Source organism: Thermobia domestica, chromosome 10, assembly GCF_964235325.1.
Source record: "Thermobia domestica chromosome 10, izTheDome1.hap1.1, whole genome shotgun sequence".
Taxonomy (NCBI): Eukaryota; Metazoa; Arthropoda; class Insecta; order Zygentoma; family Lepismatidae; genus Thermobia; species Thermobia domestica.
In genome coordinates, this window is record NC_137463.1 from 173,717,374 (window position 1) to 173,732,620 (window position 15,247).

At 34.3% G+C, this 15,247-nt stretch overlaps 1 protein-coding gene across 1 annotated transcript; it reads right to left on the minus strand.

Annotated features, from left to right (window-relative positions):
* Window positions 1-7,275: 7,275 nt before the first annotated feature.
* On the minus strand, window positions 7,276-8,325 carry LOC145662113 (trypsin-3-like). The gene has a single exon (XM_081727449.1). It carries the CDS (start codon window positions 8,302-8,304, stop codon window positions 7,330-7,332), a length of 975 nt encoding a protein of 324 aa, XP_081583575.1. The 5' UTR covers window positions 8,305-8,325; the 3' UTR covers window positions 7,276-7,329.
* Window positions 8,326-15,247: the final 6,922 nt, after the last annotated feature.

The window sequence follows — 15,247 nt, forward strand, 5'->3', positions numbered from 1 at the left end:
TCGCCTGCTGACATACATCAGGAATACAAAGTAACTATTACAAAGGTTTACGGCATACTTATTAACTCGGTTCACAAACTGAATACTATTTTCACCCAACAGCTTTACTAATGGCTGAACACCCTATGAAAGTGGCAGCGGTGGAGATAGAGAATGGCCGGGCCTACATAAACGCACTGAAGAAATAAAATATTATCTGCCTTCGAGCGGGCAACCTGTCTATCTCAGGCGCAACACGTCTCTAAATACACACTTTCTTCATATATTTAACTATTTCTTTGCCCATGGCTCATTAAATCGCAACTTCTCTAGTGTCACTTTTGTGTAGCACAAATTTTTAATTACTGATCGTATCTGCCAAATATTTCTTTAAGTTACAGGGTGAGCGGACAAGCTTCAGGTAATTCCATTATCACAAGCATTTATGTTAACAACATGCCAGCAGGATAGAGAGAGAAAGCAGTGAACGTTCTAAACATCACCTCCGGTTTATAATTCCATATTTAAAGTTTACTAGAAGGGTCCTATTAACCACAAACAGAGCCAATTTCAGATTTTGGTACACAATAGTTAATAATACTAAAACTAACCTAACTACTATAACTAACAAACAAAGAAAATAAATTCACACAAAACGAAAGAGATTTGAACGAAGATTTGATATGGAGAGGTGCTAAGCTAAGCGTAGATTTTTGATATTTGAAGTTCCAACCGAGACAAGTGGAAGTGGAAGTGAAGGGAGAGGAAGGACGAATTCTATCACCCAGGCGACTGGGGACCCATGCTTGACCGGAAAGATTTACTTTAAACAATCATGTTTCTAAATTCCAATACTCTAAAGAAACTCATATAATGTTATTTTTATCAGTGTAGAAACAATTTACAAAAAGCAGGCGTATATATTAATTTATCTTTGTTCCCCCCTTTTTATCTGATATATATAAAAAAAAATATAAATTTTCGAAAACCAAGAATTTAGTTTCTAGTTCAAATTTTTAAGGTTTGTCACGGTTTATAAAACATCAGCCAATTCGTCCGAAACTAAATTTAGACGGCAGCAGTCACTTCCCCTACGCCTGGAATCTTCCGAGTCGCATGACCCTTCCGGATTTACAATTTATCTTCTAGATTTACTCCAGCCGCATCATAAAAAAAAAAAAAACATTGATGTTACCTTGTAATCCTGGAAACCAACGTTCAAACCTTATCCACTGCGAACTAATCCATTATGGGTGAAGCACGTGCATCATCATCAGGGAAGAAGAATTCTGTTGTAGTTTGGATTATGACGGTCTTACTTCATAGTTGTCCTTTAGTCCTTCACCCCACCTTCCTAGCTGTATTTTTCACTAAAACTCACATATTAAACGCAGTGGGTTTCTTCTATTTTCAAGGTTTCAGTCCACCGTAGCTACCTGGGATGTTAACACGCCATGATCAACCCGAAAAAAGGACGCTATCCCCTCCTGGCGGGGATAGCTTCACTTCGCCCCCCTTATTTTTCCATTGGTCGGTTGAAAAATACCGGTAGATGTTGGAATTTTAACATACTTATCCACCTGTTAAATGCGTTACGATAATTACGATTAAAGTAAAAATATTTAAATTACAACTACTTACTTGAATAAATCTAGTTTGAAATTTTAAAATTTTCTCTTCTTAAAAAAAAAAATACTTGATATTTGTTTGTTTTTATTCTAGCTTTTCTCACTTGGTGGCAGCACATTCGCGCACAGCGAGGACTATAAACGAACACTTGATGTGGCTTTGGATCGAACTCGAAGGGCGCCATTTTGGGTCCTCAGATCCCAACGATCTCATACAAATATAAACAATTATACATGAGCGGAAAGGGACCGTCTCAAATGTTTTGACAGATAAATACAGGCTTTTGCCAGAAACATCGAAAAGTACATAGTTGTATATTGTAGCATATATACATCATAGTTATACACGAAGTATATGTAGTTCATGTAATACACCTTTTTTCTCTACAGATAATAAAATTCCTCATTTAACTTTAGCTTTTGAATGGTGCATATTTACAATTTTTAGTGCATATTTGCATATTTTCAGTGCATATTTTCGTAAATTTTAGCGCATATTTGCATGCATATTTTGCCATTTTTTAGTGCATATCGATCCGAAGTCTAGTAATGATACAACAAGCCGAGACGATCCTATAATTTTCCAGACGATACGTAGTGTGAAAATTGATTATAAGATTCCCTAAGTTACTGCTTGTAAGAAATAGATTTTACTGTAAAGCGTTCTTTATGCACCAATAAGCATGCTGACAATACTTACAAATCCTTTACAAACAATAATGAAAAATAGTAATACAGAATCAAGAATAACATTTTTATCACTTTGATTTCGTGATAAGTTTTAAACACATGTAGTAGTTGGTTTTCACATACAAAAATAACAAACAATTATAATAGTACAAAAATTTCCTGCACACTGGGCTCGAAACGATTTCAATCACATTTATTGATTGATTTTAAGCTCTCCTGTTAAACAACTGTGCTGCCGATTTCTTAAAGACAATACGTGTGTTCTAATACAAGTCACAATTTCATTATGATCATGTTCGAATTCGTCCATTTGACAGCACTGTTTGCTTTATTTATGTGGAGTCTACAGATATGAGAAATGTTAAAAATATATGATTAAATTTTTCGTTTGTAGACATGAATCCACTTTTTTCCCAGAGACGTGAAGGTGTCAGTTGTACTTTGAACTGCAGAATTTCCTACCGGTCTAGAAAAATACCCTTTTCTTCAGAGTTCGTAATTTCGGCTAAATTAAGTTACTTATTTTAACCTCTACGGTCCCCTAGTGCTCATTTGAGTACATTTATTTTAACACTACGTAAATATATTTTATTTCAATCGCATCCTTACACGTTTTGCTACTGAAGTACTTATTCGAGGACACATTTAGTGCACTCTGGGTTTATTGGATGGCAGCATAGAGCGCACAGTGTGAGATTCACAAAAATGGCTGCAGCAATAGAGGAAAGGATTGAAGGTCCTGGCAAAAAAAAAAAAACGTCAGTGTATACTTTTATTTATCTTCGGTATGGTTCAAAAAATTATTTTCTTGTAATTTAATATCAACTTCTTGATATAAAGGTATTACTTGTACCAGGGACGTTCTGTACATTTCAAAACAGAGTCAAAACTACCATGTACTCAAATGATTACTTTGGTTCTTACGTATACATATTATTCCCCTGTACTCATTTGAGTACTTTTCATATTGCTAGATATTTTTTATCTCTCAAAAGCTATTTTAAGTTTTGTTTTTAGTTGCATTTAGAAATAAATATGCATTATGTGCTGGATTAAGATGATGTGTTAAAAACAGTTGATATATAAATAATGTAATAAAATAGGCTTGTATTGTAATATTCTCTTTATAAAGTTTTACATCTATTTATGCTGAGGGCGTAAGCCGTAATTGAGGGTACCGACCATAACATTGATTTTATCCTTTCTCTGTTTATGCTTTTAACTTGTTTTCCGATTAAGTAGTGTTAATGAAAGTTTTAACTGCTGGAATATCATGAGAGGTGATCGCTACTGTAATTTCTAAATATTTCTATATTAAATTGTCCTCTTTCTTTGTTTTAATTTTACCAGTTTTTTCTTGCTTGCGACTAAATTCAAGTAACTTTCTTTTATGGAGTAATGTTCAGCAGTAGCTACTTAAATTCTAAGGAATTGTTCTTAATTTATTTCAGGATCTTATAGAAGAACTGCATAATCCTGATCACATTCTACAAATTTAGGTAATGTTCTAATTAAATTTCAATACCAGATGACAATGAGGCCAGCAATAGTGACTTCACATTGAATGAAACCAGCACCAGTACTGTATCAGAGTATGATGCTCAGCAGACTAACAGTAAGATAGAATTAGATTCCCATTCCTTGTTTTCCAAATGAAGCACCAAAAAGAAACATTACATAGGAACACAGCATGTATGAGTTAGATCAATGTGATAGTTAAGGACAATAGGAGTGTTCTCGTTAAAGTTATTCTTGTGATGTAAAATGTATGATTGTTCTGATGAAACATTGACGGTACATGATTATAATAGCAGCTTATCTTATAAGGTACTGAAGGTAAATATACAATTAATACATTTTTCTTTGTTTCATATTTTGTTAGGATACATCACAACAATATAGCCTACTTTGTTCCAACTTTGTTGTAAACACTACAACAATATTTTTGTCATTAATATTCGATTTTTCAATTAACATTTGCAAAAAGTCATTTATGGTATGGAGTGAATTCAACAAAATTCTCAGGAGTAATTATACTCATACTGAATGGATCTTCAATGATGATAAAAGAAAGAATTCCGCTTGAAAACGAAAGCAAATAAATTTTTATTGATAACTAGCTGCTAATATTTTCCTCATTCCTAGCAAAAGTATCCTTTATTTATTTTTATATTTAGAATAAGTACATGTAGTACGCCCCAAAAGTACTCAAATGAGCACATGCCCTCCCTGTGCCCCTGTGGCACTTTTTAATAAGAAATTTCTTTTAATACACCGAAATACATGTATTTAACTAGAAAATATTCAGAAAAAATTTTGGTGCAGTAAAAAAAATTCAGGCCTGTAGAGGTTAAAATAACATAGAACACAATCATCACAAACGTGTTTGTCATTAATCTTTTCTATTGTGGAAGCATTCCAAAATTTCGAACACACAAAGAAAACGGAGATATTTTCGAACAACGTCAAATTAAAGAGACCTGTCAATAATTTTGCTCATAACGGTAAATTGCCCCTTTCCACGTCACTAGGGTTCAGCGATCGGCTCTGAGGCCCACTCTCAAATCTTGTTTGCCAGAACTCTTTTGTGAATAGCTCGGTGAGCTTTCAAATTCACCAGTGTTCCCAAACTTCAGCGGGAGGGATTGAAAACATGTATAATATGTTAGGACAAAATTCCTAAACGAAAGATGTCTCCATTTATAAGGTCTTAGTTAGGAAATTGGCTTATCACTACAAAAATTTAATTTCTAATGCTTCTAATATGACTTATAACATCAATCTTATCTTCTTTAACATGATATGTGAAAGGAGCTGCGCAGATTCACTCAAAGGGTTCACTCGTTTCCTTGTACCTCGTTTACCACGGCCCTATACATACCATCTAAGACTACAAATACTTTGACAATATAATAACACTTACAAAAATTCAATATAACACAATCTATGCAAAGACTTTTAACATGACACTATTTCGAAAAATTTACTTTGCTAATTTAACCGACTAGACAAAAACATAGTTTTTAACCGAGAATTAAATCAAACTTAAAGTGTAACAAATCATTCTTCTTGATTAAAGTAAGCGAGTAAGTTTGTGAAAACATTTTTTTGCCAATTCTCTTGGCAACTAATAGGTTAAAGCAGCAAGATGTGATTTAACCAACTATTATTCTTTTACTAGTTCCCCACAAGATTGTTTTCAAAAAGGTTGTCCTAACGGAGACTTTGCTACTTTAACTTTGATGCGTCAAACGAAAAATTTCTGTTATTCCTGTTTTTCATTAAAACACTGTTTCCGTTCTCTCACTGACCTTCATTTTATGTAGACAATTATTCAGTTAGAAGACATCTCTTGCAGTGGAATAGTAGTCGAGGATTTACAGGCACTAGTTTAGTAATCCCAAAGTCTTTACTTCGAATCCATTCGACTTCCATATGACTCTTTTAAATTGTATTTGCTCTTACAAGGTGAATTAATTCTCTTTACTCACAGTTTCCATCTAGATATGAGATGCGATAATCATGCACATATTAACCAGGAGAGGGTGGAGACAGATCTTATTGAAATATTATCAGGAGCACTCATCAATATTCATGTTTCATAATGTCTTAGTACATATTTGATTATTCTTTACGAAATTATAGTTCTCGGCTACTTAGTTTATAGCATTGAAAAGTGACTGATGTGTTCGGCGTTCTACAAGATAGAACTCGTGTTTCTTTCATATAATAAATGCTTCTAATCGAGACATGGCTGTATCAATAAATGGAGATTAAATTGCACAAACTTGAGTTGATTTTGAATTTAACGCCCCTTCAGCAGCGAGGCTTTATGACACGTAGATCCGCTGATTAACGTGGAATCCGAACCACATGAGCTCCCGCAGAGAATGAACCCGGGTCTCCCACGCCATACACAAACTCGTGTGATGTGGTCACAAGATATTGAAAAATATACATTTTTGCTAGTTATCATGTTTGTTTTCTATTGATACAATGTTTTTCACAAGTTAAATTATCAGACACGGCACATCATCTCTTTACTTTCTTAGAATTCATTTTCCGAACACACTGGAAACCAATAATATAACACCGAAAAATATTCGCATTTGATTTAATGTGTAAATTGCATAATAATAATAATACTATAAAAAACTAAAAATACCATTGTTTTGCAGATTAAAAATACTCAAAACAAAGATGAGAGTCAAATCATCCCACACTCCACACGATGTGATATATATAACATCGTGTGGGGTGTGGGATGATTTGACTCTCATCTTTGTTTTGGGTATTTTTAATCTGCAAAACAATGGTATTTTTTAAAGTATTATTATTATTATTATGCAATTTATATATATTTATGAATATATATATATATATATATATATATATATATATATATATATATATATATATTCATAAAGTAACGTTGAAGCGAATAATGTAAAATTTATAAAATACTGTATCATGTGAAACAAAGTGGAAGTTTGAACAACTTTGATTTTTCCTTGTATGTCTAAGGTTAAATATAATCAGTTTGTAGCTTTCTCATGATATCACTAATTTTGTAGATACTAAACGATATGCTCTTCCCGATTTTTATTCATTCCCTATTTTATTTTATTTTATTCTACTTTTTTGCAGTTTGCTACACTGATACCTTCTGAACAAACTAAATCAATTGTAAAGGGCCATACTTAGTTTCAACCAACCAAAGATCAGTGCAGTGTTGGTTCTCTAATGTTGAAGAACGTAAAAAATTGGAAGTGTGAATCCACTTTTGTTTGCGTTCATGCATTAAAATTTGCACAATGTGGTGTGTCTAAACATGACCAGCACCCTGTAATTAAATTATTTCGTTTCATTTATATTGCGTTGTGATTCTCGAATTTTAAAAACTTAATTATAGAATGAGACCCATGAACTAATACTACCATTATTATGCAACATTGTTTGAATGATTTGATATATAAGGGAATTTTAGAAAAATTTTCTTAATTGCTTCTGCTAGGAAATACATAAAAAGAAATTAAACTAAATATATAATGTAGATTGTTATAACGTAAACTATTAGAGATGGGTTGCTAGATGATGCTTTCAATCTATAATGTTTTATACATGAGGTCAATCTATCCTTCCCCATTGTTTCCTTTATCCAACCGTAATAATAACCAACCTTTGTATATACACCGGGCGTCAATGGAAGTGCGCACTGTATACCAGAAGAAACAATTCCTGTCACTATACCAGCACATACAAGGGGACCACCAGAATCGCCTTGACAGTCATCTTTTTTCCCGTCAGGATAACCAGCGCATATTGTACCGTCTCTAAACAAGATAATCTCTTCCCTATCTAGTTCTCTCGTCATCTCATTTAGTTGAACTTCACAATCATCGACACCAACTAAAGGAAGACTTACTTCTAGTAGATGTTTGGCAAATTGGTTATATTCAGTATATCCCCATCCGATGGCCTTACAATGTTTATTTCGCTCATATGTTTTCAAGAATACTTCACAAGCAAGGCTAGCGATAGACGCATTGGAGTTCAAAAGAGACTTGGGCAATTTCAATAGAGCAATATCATTGATAAGCGGCTTCAGGTAAAAATCTGGGTGAATAAACGATTTCTCGATTCTGCTGTTTAGAACTGAATCCTTTTCTTGTGGTCTTATATATAAATTGGTTCCTGCAATAATAAGTACACGTTTATCACTGAACCTTGATCCTACTTCTTTACGAAAAAGACAATGAGCTGCAGTTAATACCCATCGTGGATGAATAATGGAGCCTGCACAATGAATGGTTTTACGTTTACCCAATATCCATACATGTACAGCATACTTATAATTTTTAAAGTTTGCATCAACTCCTCCTATTATTCTGTTCTCATCAGGGAAGATCGGCGCACCATACGCAGTTTTAGTTTCTAAGCATGATACCAGCAATTGTAAGCAATATACATGCAAAAATAATATTTCCATTATCATAAAATGTTTCATGTTTTCGGAACTTGTCTTATTTTTTTTAATTTCAACTGAGATTTTACATGTTAGGCGCAGATCTAGATCCCTTTTACCTATGCCACTAAGTCTTATCATTTATAACTACTTTGTCATATAGTAATTTAAATGTAAAATCAATAAATCGGGTGTACGACATGGGAAGTTCTGAGGGCGAACTCGCTTCCTGAAATATTTTAATCTTCATTTAAAAGGGAGTTAATATTTTAGTACAATAAATCATATTTACCTCTGTTTGGCTGCAAGAACAAATTGCTGTTGACCATTACAATTCCCAATTTCTTGTACTCGTCTGTTTCTCCTTATTACATTCAAAGATTGCATACAGTAGTAGCGCCAGCAGGATTTTTTCAGGGGAAAACGTCGGTTTTAAAGGAGCAACAGACCGACGCAAGCAGTAGCGAATACACACACACTTTGATGCCCGCGTGAATTAATACGTAATATAAAACAACTGCTACACTACCCAGCATGATTTTTGCGGCAAAGCATCTGATAAGTATTTTTAACTAAATAAGGTTCCCTAATTTCAGAGAAGTAATCAGTTTTCTTGTATGACTTCTAGTTTTCGTAATAATTGCCATTTACTGTCTCGAAACTTGTCATTGCGGGTATAAGTAACGGCGAATCGTCAGTTACTAGTATGGCTACGGTTTGCTTTATTAACGGTGTGCATGCTTGTCAATTCAACAGCCCTCCACCAAATTTGTCCCATACATCAAAATCGTCCGGTATCAGTCTATTTTTAGAATTGCTACCATCTGAAGTGCAGTGTTGCCAATTTAGTTTTTCACTCACTAGATCCAGTGTTACTGTAGTTAGTAGTACCCTCACAAATTAAACTTACCGAACCTGATATACACTAAATTTCCTTGTCATTTATGTGAATCGGACAGCAGGGATTGAGACAAACACTTGTGTATACCTCCCTTGCCGGAGAGACAAGTGTTGGCACCGGGTGTGAAAAATATTACATATGTTGCCTTAGTTGACCATAAAAAACATTTTCTGCCATCGCTAGACATCAAACTGGCAATCATGAAACAGTTTGTGAAGGCCTTGGACAAAGATAGTCCCTGTCTTCAATACATTGCAAACAATTTTTCACATTTATCGGACGCAAAGGTCAAGAAAGGCATATTTGATGAACCACAAATTAGGAAGCTTCTGAAAGACCGAAATTTTGAAGAGACAGTGAATGCCAAGCAAGTTCAAGGTACATACATTTTACACCGGGTAGATCTGGAACAGATTGCATGGAGACAACATGGATATTATGATGATCCCTAAGAAAGTAGGAGGCAATAACATTCACCTACACCATACCAACAGCAACAGGAGTTAAACAGTTATGTTCTAAAACTTTTAAATTGATATTTGAGTGTCAAGTCGAAAGCTTCAAATTATTCAAACGAAAAAGAAGTCGGGCAAACTTTGTTATATAGATGAAAGAGGTACAAATTTAGAAGCCATGCCCAAAGAAGGAAATATTCTGATAAAGGCTGGAATACAGATAAGGAATACATAAATAGTTTTTCCAGACAGCTAACGAATATCTCAGCCCAGATCTAAACATGAGTCGGCTCTTGTAGATACCCTGATAAATCCATTTCATATCAATTTTACTCAAAAGTGTTCAAGAAATCCTTTTCAAATCTAAAATTTGGCACACCTCGCCGTGACACGTGTAGATTTTGCGACAAATGTAACATGAGTATTAAAAGTGCAAGTTTCAGTATGGACATTCCTGAAGAAAAAACAAAATTTAAATTACACAAGGCAAAAGCAGAGAAAGCCCTTACGCTACTGAGTGAAAGTATTTTTCAATCACAAATGCCACTGAGCAATATTTGTGTAATATATGTCGACTTGAAGCAAGTTATTTTCGTTCCCACACTAATACAGTAATATATTTTATGCGAGGCAACTATCTACTTACAATTCCTGTGTTCATGTAGGGGGTAATACTGACAGTTACATGTGTACCTGGCGTGAAGCTGTTGCAAATAGAGGGGAAGTAAAATTTCGTCTTGTATTTTGAAAATACTGACAATGTCGGGGTTCACTATAAACAAAAAGTATGTTATATGGTGTGATAATTGGGGTAATTGAAAAACGAACAGAGAAGATAAAGGCTATGGTACCGTTGGAGGTTGAAATATGTACAGCGAGGGTGACAAATATTTTTAAAGTAGTGTCTGTGGAAAAGTAAGACTTCATGAATGGAGCATCAACATCAAGCGACCTTCTGAACACGACCAAACTGGATATTTGAATAAGATCGAGAAATCCTACAAAAATAAAAACTAAGTCCACATTTGATGAAATGGAGCAGTGGGAAAAGGCTAATGTGCTTAAACATGACATGGACATCGACAGTCTGCCAGATGTGTTTCCATATGTGGAAACGGAACCACGGATCAGTGTCGAGAAGAAACAAGACCTCAATTCAATGCTCGAATATATAAACACAAAATACCACAAGTTTTATAATGATTTGATACTGTACACTATTTGGCATATGGTATGAACTCAGATTTTTTCTGCACACTGGAATAACACAAAAATAGTTTTCATTCTTTTTGCCTATTGATACTGGGAACATACTATGCATGCAAGTACAGTAGTTTTATATTTTCTTTCAAACTTTATTCTATGGATTAAATGCAACTAGTAAATGCATTCTTGTACGAAATTGTTGTATTTTATTGCAAATCCGTAAGTGTAAGATTGTGTGGCACTTACATTTGAGGCAATCTTCGTTATATTGCAATATGTAACATGGCACTTACACTGTTTCCTGCAATTTGCAGAAGGCACTTACAGTCTTTTCTGCAATTTGTCGATGGCAAGTGCAGAGTTTTCTACAAAATTATTGTTTGTTTTATTCTCTTTTTAATACGTTTATGCCTTAGATTTCCATTCATAGCTTCACTTTGGGGCCGATTAAATATTGACTTATCTGATTGCTATCAATTTACGACAAACAACCAGGCCGAATCAAGGATGTTATAAATAGAGGATCTGGCCATATGTATCTTCATCCTATTAGATCGGTGAAGTCAAAAAGCAACCAAGCACCGGCACGTCTGATTGGCTACTCTCGTTTCTACCATCGTCTGATTGACTACTTTCGTTTCCGCCATGATTGTTGGCTCAAAACATTGCAATCCTATTGGGCGGAGTGGGCAGAGTAGGGGTGGCGAAACTGTGACGTATCGCTTCAAGATTTTGTTGTAAGGGCAGAACCTGTATTTTATAAGATCCTTGGGCCGATTAAATATCATTCTTCCGTTGCAATTACAGTGTCTCGCGAAACTTTTCTCTTCATTTACGACGAGTTTGTGATTTTACTTTTCGTGGAATTAACATATCTATGTTAGTCAAATCCCGAATGAAAGCCTGTGATGTGTACAATTTTGATAGCACAAGTTTCATATAGGAAGGATTAGATATCTATAGGCTGTAGATATATGCTGATGTGAGGTTTCTGAGGTAAGTATGCATTTTATTTCATTTAATTGATAAAGTATTAGTAGTAAAAGATACGGATATAGTATACGTAAGACCGTCTGAGTTCCAGAAGAAGCTGGACGCTCATACTTTTAGGGATTATTCATTGAGTATCTACGAACTTAGAAAGGGGGTAACAAACCCACTTTCATTTACTTATCCACTGATACGAAAATAAAAAAGAACGTACCTATTTGCCCTTGTACTTTATATGCTATAGCGCATTACATTATATGCAACAAGGATTTCGGTCTGCATCATGATATAAATTTAAAAATATTTAACATTTTTCGAATCGAAATCAACAAAATTTATTCTAGAAAGTAAAAATAGAATGTTAAGCACATATAATGAAGACAACGCAGTGATTTAATTTGGTAACGTATAAATATATAATATGAAGTATCCTCGCGCACGGAAGACAGGGGGTTCTCATGTATACTATTACCAAAGATACATTTATAGCATGGTAGAATAAAGGCTTGTGATATTAATGTGCATGGTTTAAGATACACTCCAGTATCTGCTTTTGTATTACTATTATTCACAAATTGTTCTATTCAGAGTTTGTTTATTCAGAAATCTTGTTCTAAAATTCGGATTCAAAGATTTTCAATATGATAAGTTTAGTTTCAAGATCGCAAAATCTTAGACTAACGCCATTACACAAATTCCGAAAAAAATATATTTAATTTTGTTTGTCGGAAATTGATCACAAAGATGTGTTGCGATTACGCAAGTCAATATTTAATCTGCCGGTTTGTCATATGCTGGATTGTATTTCTAAGCAATACTATTTTCAGGAGTAGGTCGGGAGAGTAATACTCCCGGAAGTAGGAACTAAGCACACGGTTCTGATTGGTTTTCGTTATCCGTTTCTTGCTATGTAGTACATATATAGCAGTAATCAAACGCTTGCTGCTGCCGGCTTTCGTAGCCGAGCGTGCTAGCGCTACGGGATAATAAGGGAACTTGCTTTTCCCGTGGGTTCAAATCCGGCCCAAGAAATTTTTTATTTTTAAAAAAATTCCATAACACTTTTTTTATTAAAATAAGATGAAAATAATACTCAAAAAGTGATTTACTTACTTTTGTGCAGATAATTAGTAGTAATAGTAGGAGCAGGAAGTGGTTAGGAGCCCCGCAAGGCTCGTTTTGTTCCACCTTGATCCCCATGATATAAATTTTGTGACCAACTTAAAACAGCTGCCTAGGGTAGCGCGTGAGAAAAAGTACACCCGGCAGTATTACTCTCCCGAAGGGGTAGTCTATTTTATATTGGGCACAACTTACTATCTTTTGTCTCTACTGTTAAATATTGTTGTTGGTACTTACATTGATTTTTACAGCGAGTCTTCAAATGTAGACCAATATCTATGTTATCCTTATTTGTTAAAGTGTATGAAAATATTTTGTATGAAAGGATAATAAATCATGGTCGCCCTGCCATTGCATCACATCAACATAGATTTCTAAGGAATAGATCAACCGTAAACTACAACAAACTTAGTCATCCTAACTGATCTCATAGCCTCTACACTTGATAAAGGTTGTCAAATAGATGTCACATACATAGATATAAGTAAAGCATTCGACACTGTGGATCATGATGTAGTATTAAGTATACTTCATTTCTTCAACTTTCACAAATCATCATTACAGCTTGTTACCTCATATTTGAAAACTGAAAACAAGCAGTGCTTTACAAGAAATTTCTCTCAGAGGCGAAGCTGATGAACTCTGGAGTTCTCCAAGGACAGGATTTAGGTCCCCTATTGTTCCTATTATTTATTAATGGTTTGCCTCAGTGTGCTAAGAAATGCGACAAATTGTTGTCTGCTGACGACTTAAAGGTTTGTTTGCCAATAACAATTGAAAAAGGCTGCAGGATGGTCTAAATAATATAAATGAATGGTACCAAGAAAATGGTATAGTTTGAATACTTAAAAATGTATGTATAATGACATTTATAAAACGAAGAAATCCTCCTACGTTTTCATACTCGATTGAGAGAACTCGAATTAAGAAATCAAAATTAGTGAAAGATCTGGGTGTAACGTATGATAGCTCCTTAACAGTTATAACTCACGTAAAAAAAATATAACTAATGAAGCATACAGAAACTTAGGTTTCGTAGTAAGAATAGGTAGAGAGTTTAAGACCATGTATATGTTCAAGACATTGTTCACATCTTTCGTGCAGTTGAAATTAGAATATGCCAGCCAGATATGGAAACCGAATCATGTAACCTACACAAAACAGATAGAGATGATATAGACTAAACTCTTAAGGTATCTCACTAACAGACAGATCACTACCCCAAACTTGAATCAGCTGCTACCCTAGTAGCGAATTTTCATTTTGAAACCCTTGAACAAAGGGAAAACATTCTTGATGTATTATTTTCATTCAAAATTATTAACAACGAGATAAACTGTTCGGAATTTAAAAATAAGATTAAATTTCAGATTCTTTTGCTTAAGAACAAGGCTAGTGAACTCTGAATAGCCAAATCGAGTGTACGAATGAAGTTTTCTATGTGGCGAATATGTGCTTCTTATATAAGAGGTAAAGCAAGATAAATAAAAGTTTAGATAGCCTATCTGTTATATGTCTGTAAACGATCTCCGAACTGAACTGTTGAACCATTTTAGAAAACTATACAGAATACTGTAATTGGGGCCTAAAGACTTCTTTTTTTCTTAAACAATAAATAATTACTATAGTATGTTCGAGCAATGCATTTCCAAGAACTGAACACACTTCGAAAATCCTAGGGACAATTGCTCCCATTGCTCCCCGCTATGGGCGGCCACGGAATATACTATAGATTCGCATCTTATTTGTTAAAATTTATTTATTTTTGAATCAGAGGTGGAATTTTTGATCTTATATAGTTGTCCTAATGTACTTTAGTTATAATAATATTGTGAATGTCATATGACGTGGTTTAAATTAGGAAGTATAATTTATGTTTGAGTTTTATTGAAACGTGTCAAAAAGAAACGGTACAACGGTAAAACGTTGATGGTAGTTCAATGTTAATAAATTACACTATGCAACACGAAATCTGTTTTGAAAGAAAATATGTTTTCCTTATGTATTTTTGCATGAGAAAATCAAATCAGTAGTTACTTTTTATGTATCACATACCAATTTTGTTAAAAATTGAAAAGTTTGAAATTTTCTACTGGGAAATATTTTTATGGGTTGTGATGAAGTAAGATTAATGTTTGGTTTGGTTATTGAAATTTAGCGAACCTTTTCAGCAGCGAGGCTATATGACGCGTGGCTCTACAGCTTAAGGTGGAACCCGAGCCACGTATCGTTCAATGTTCCACCTGGAATCGAACCTGAGACCCGTGCACCGAAGGCACACGTACTATCCACTAGACCAATGGGAAGGGCA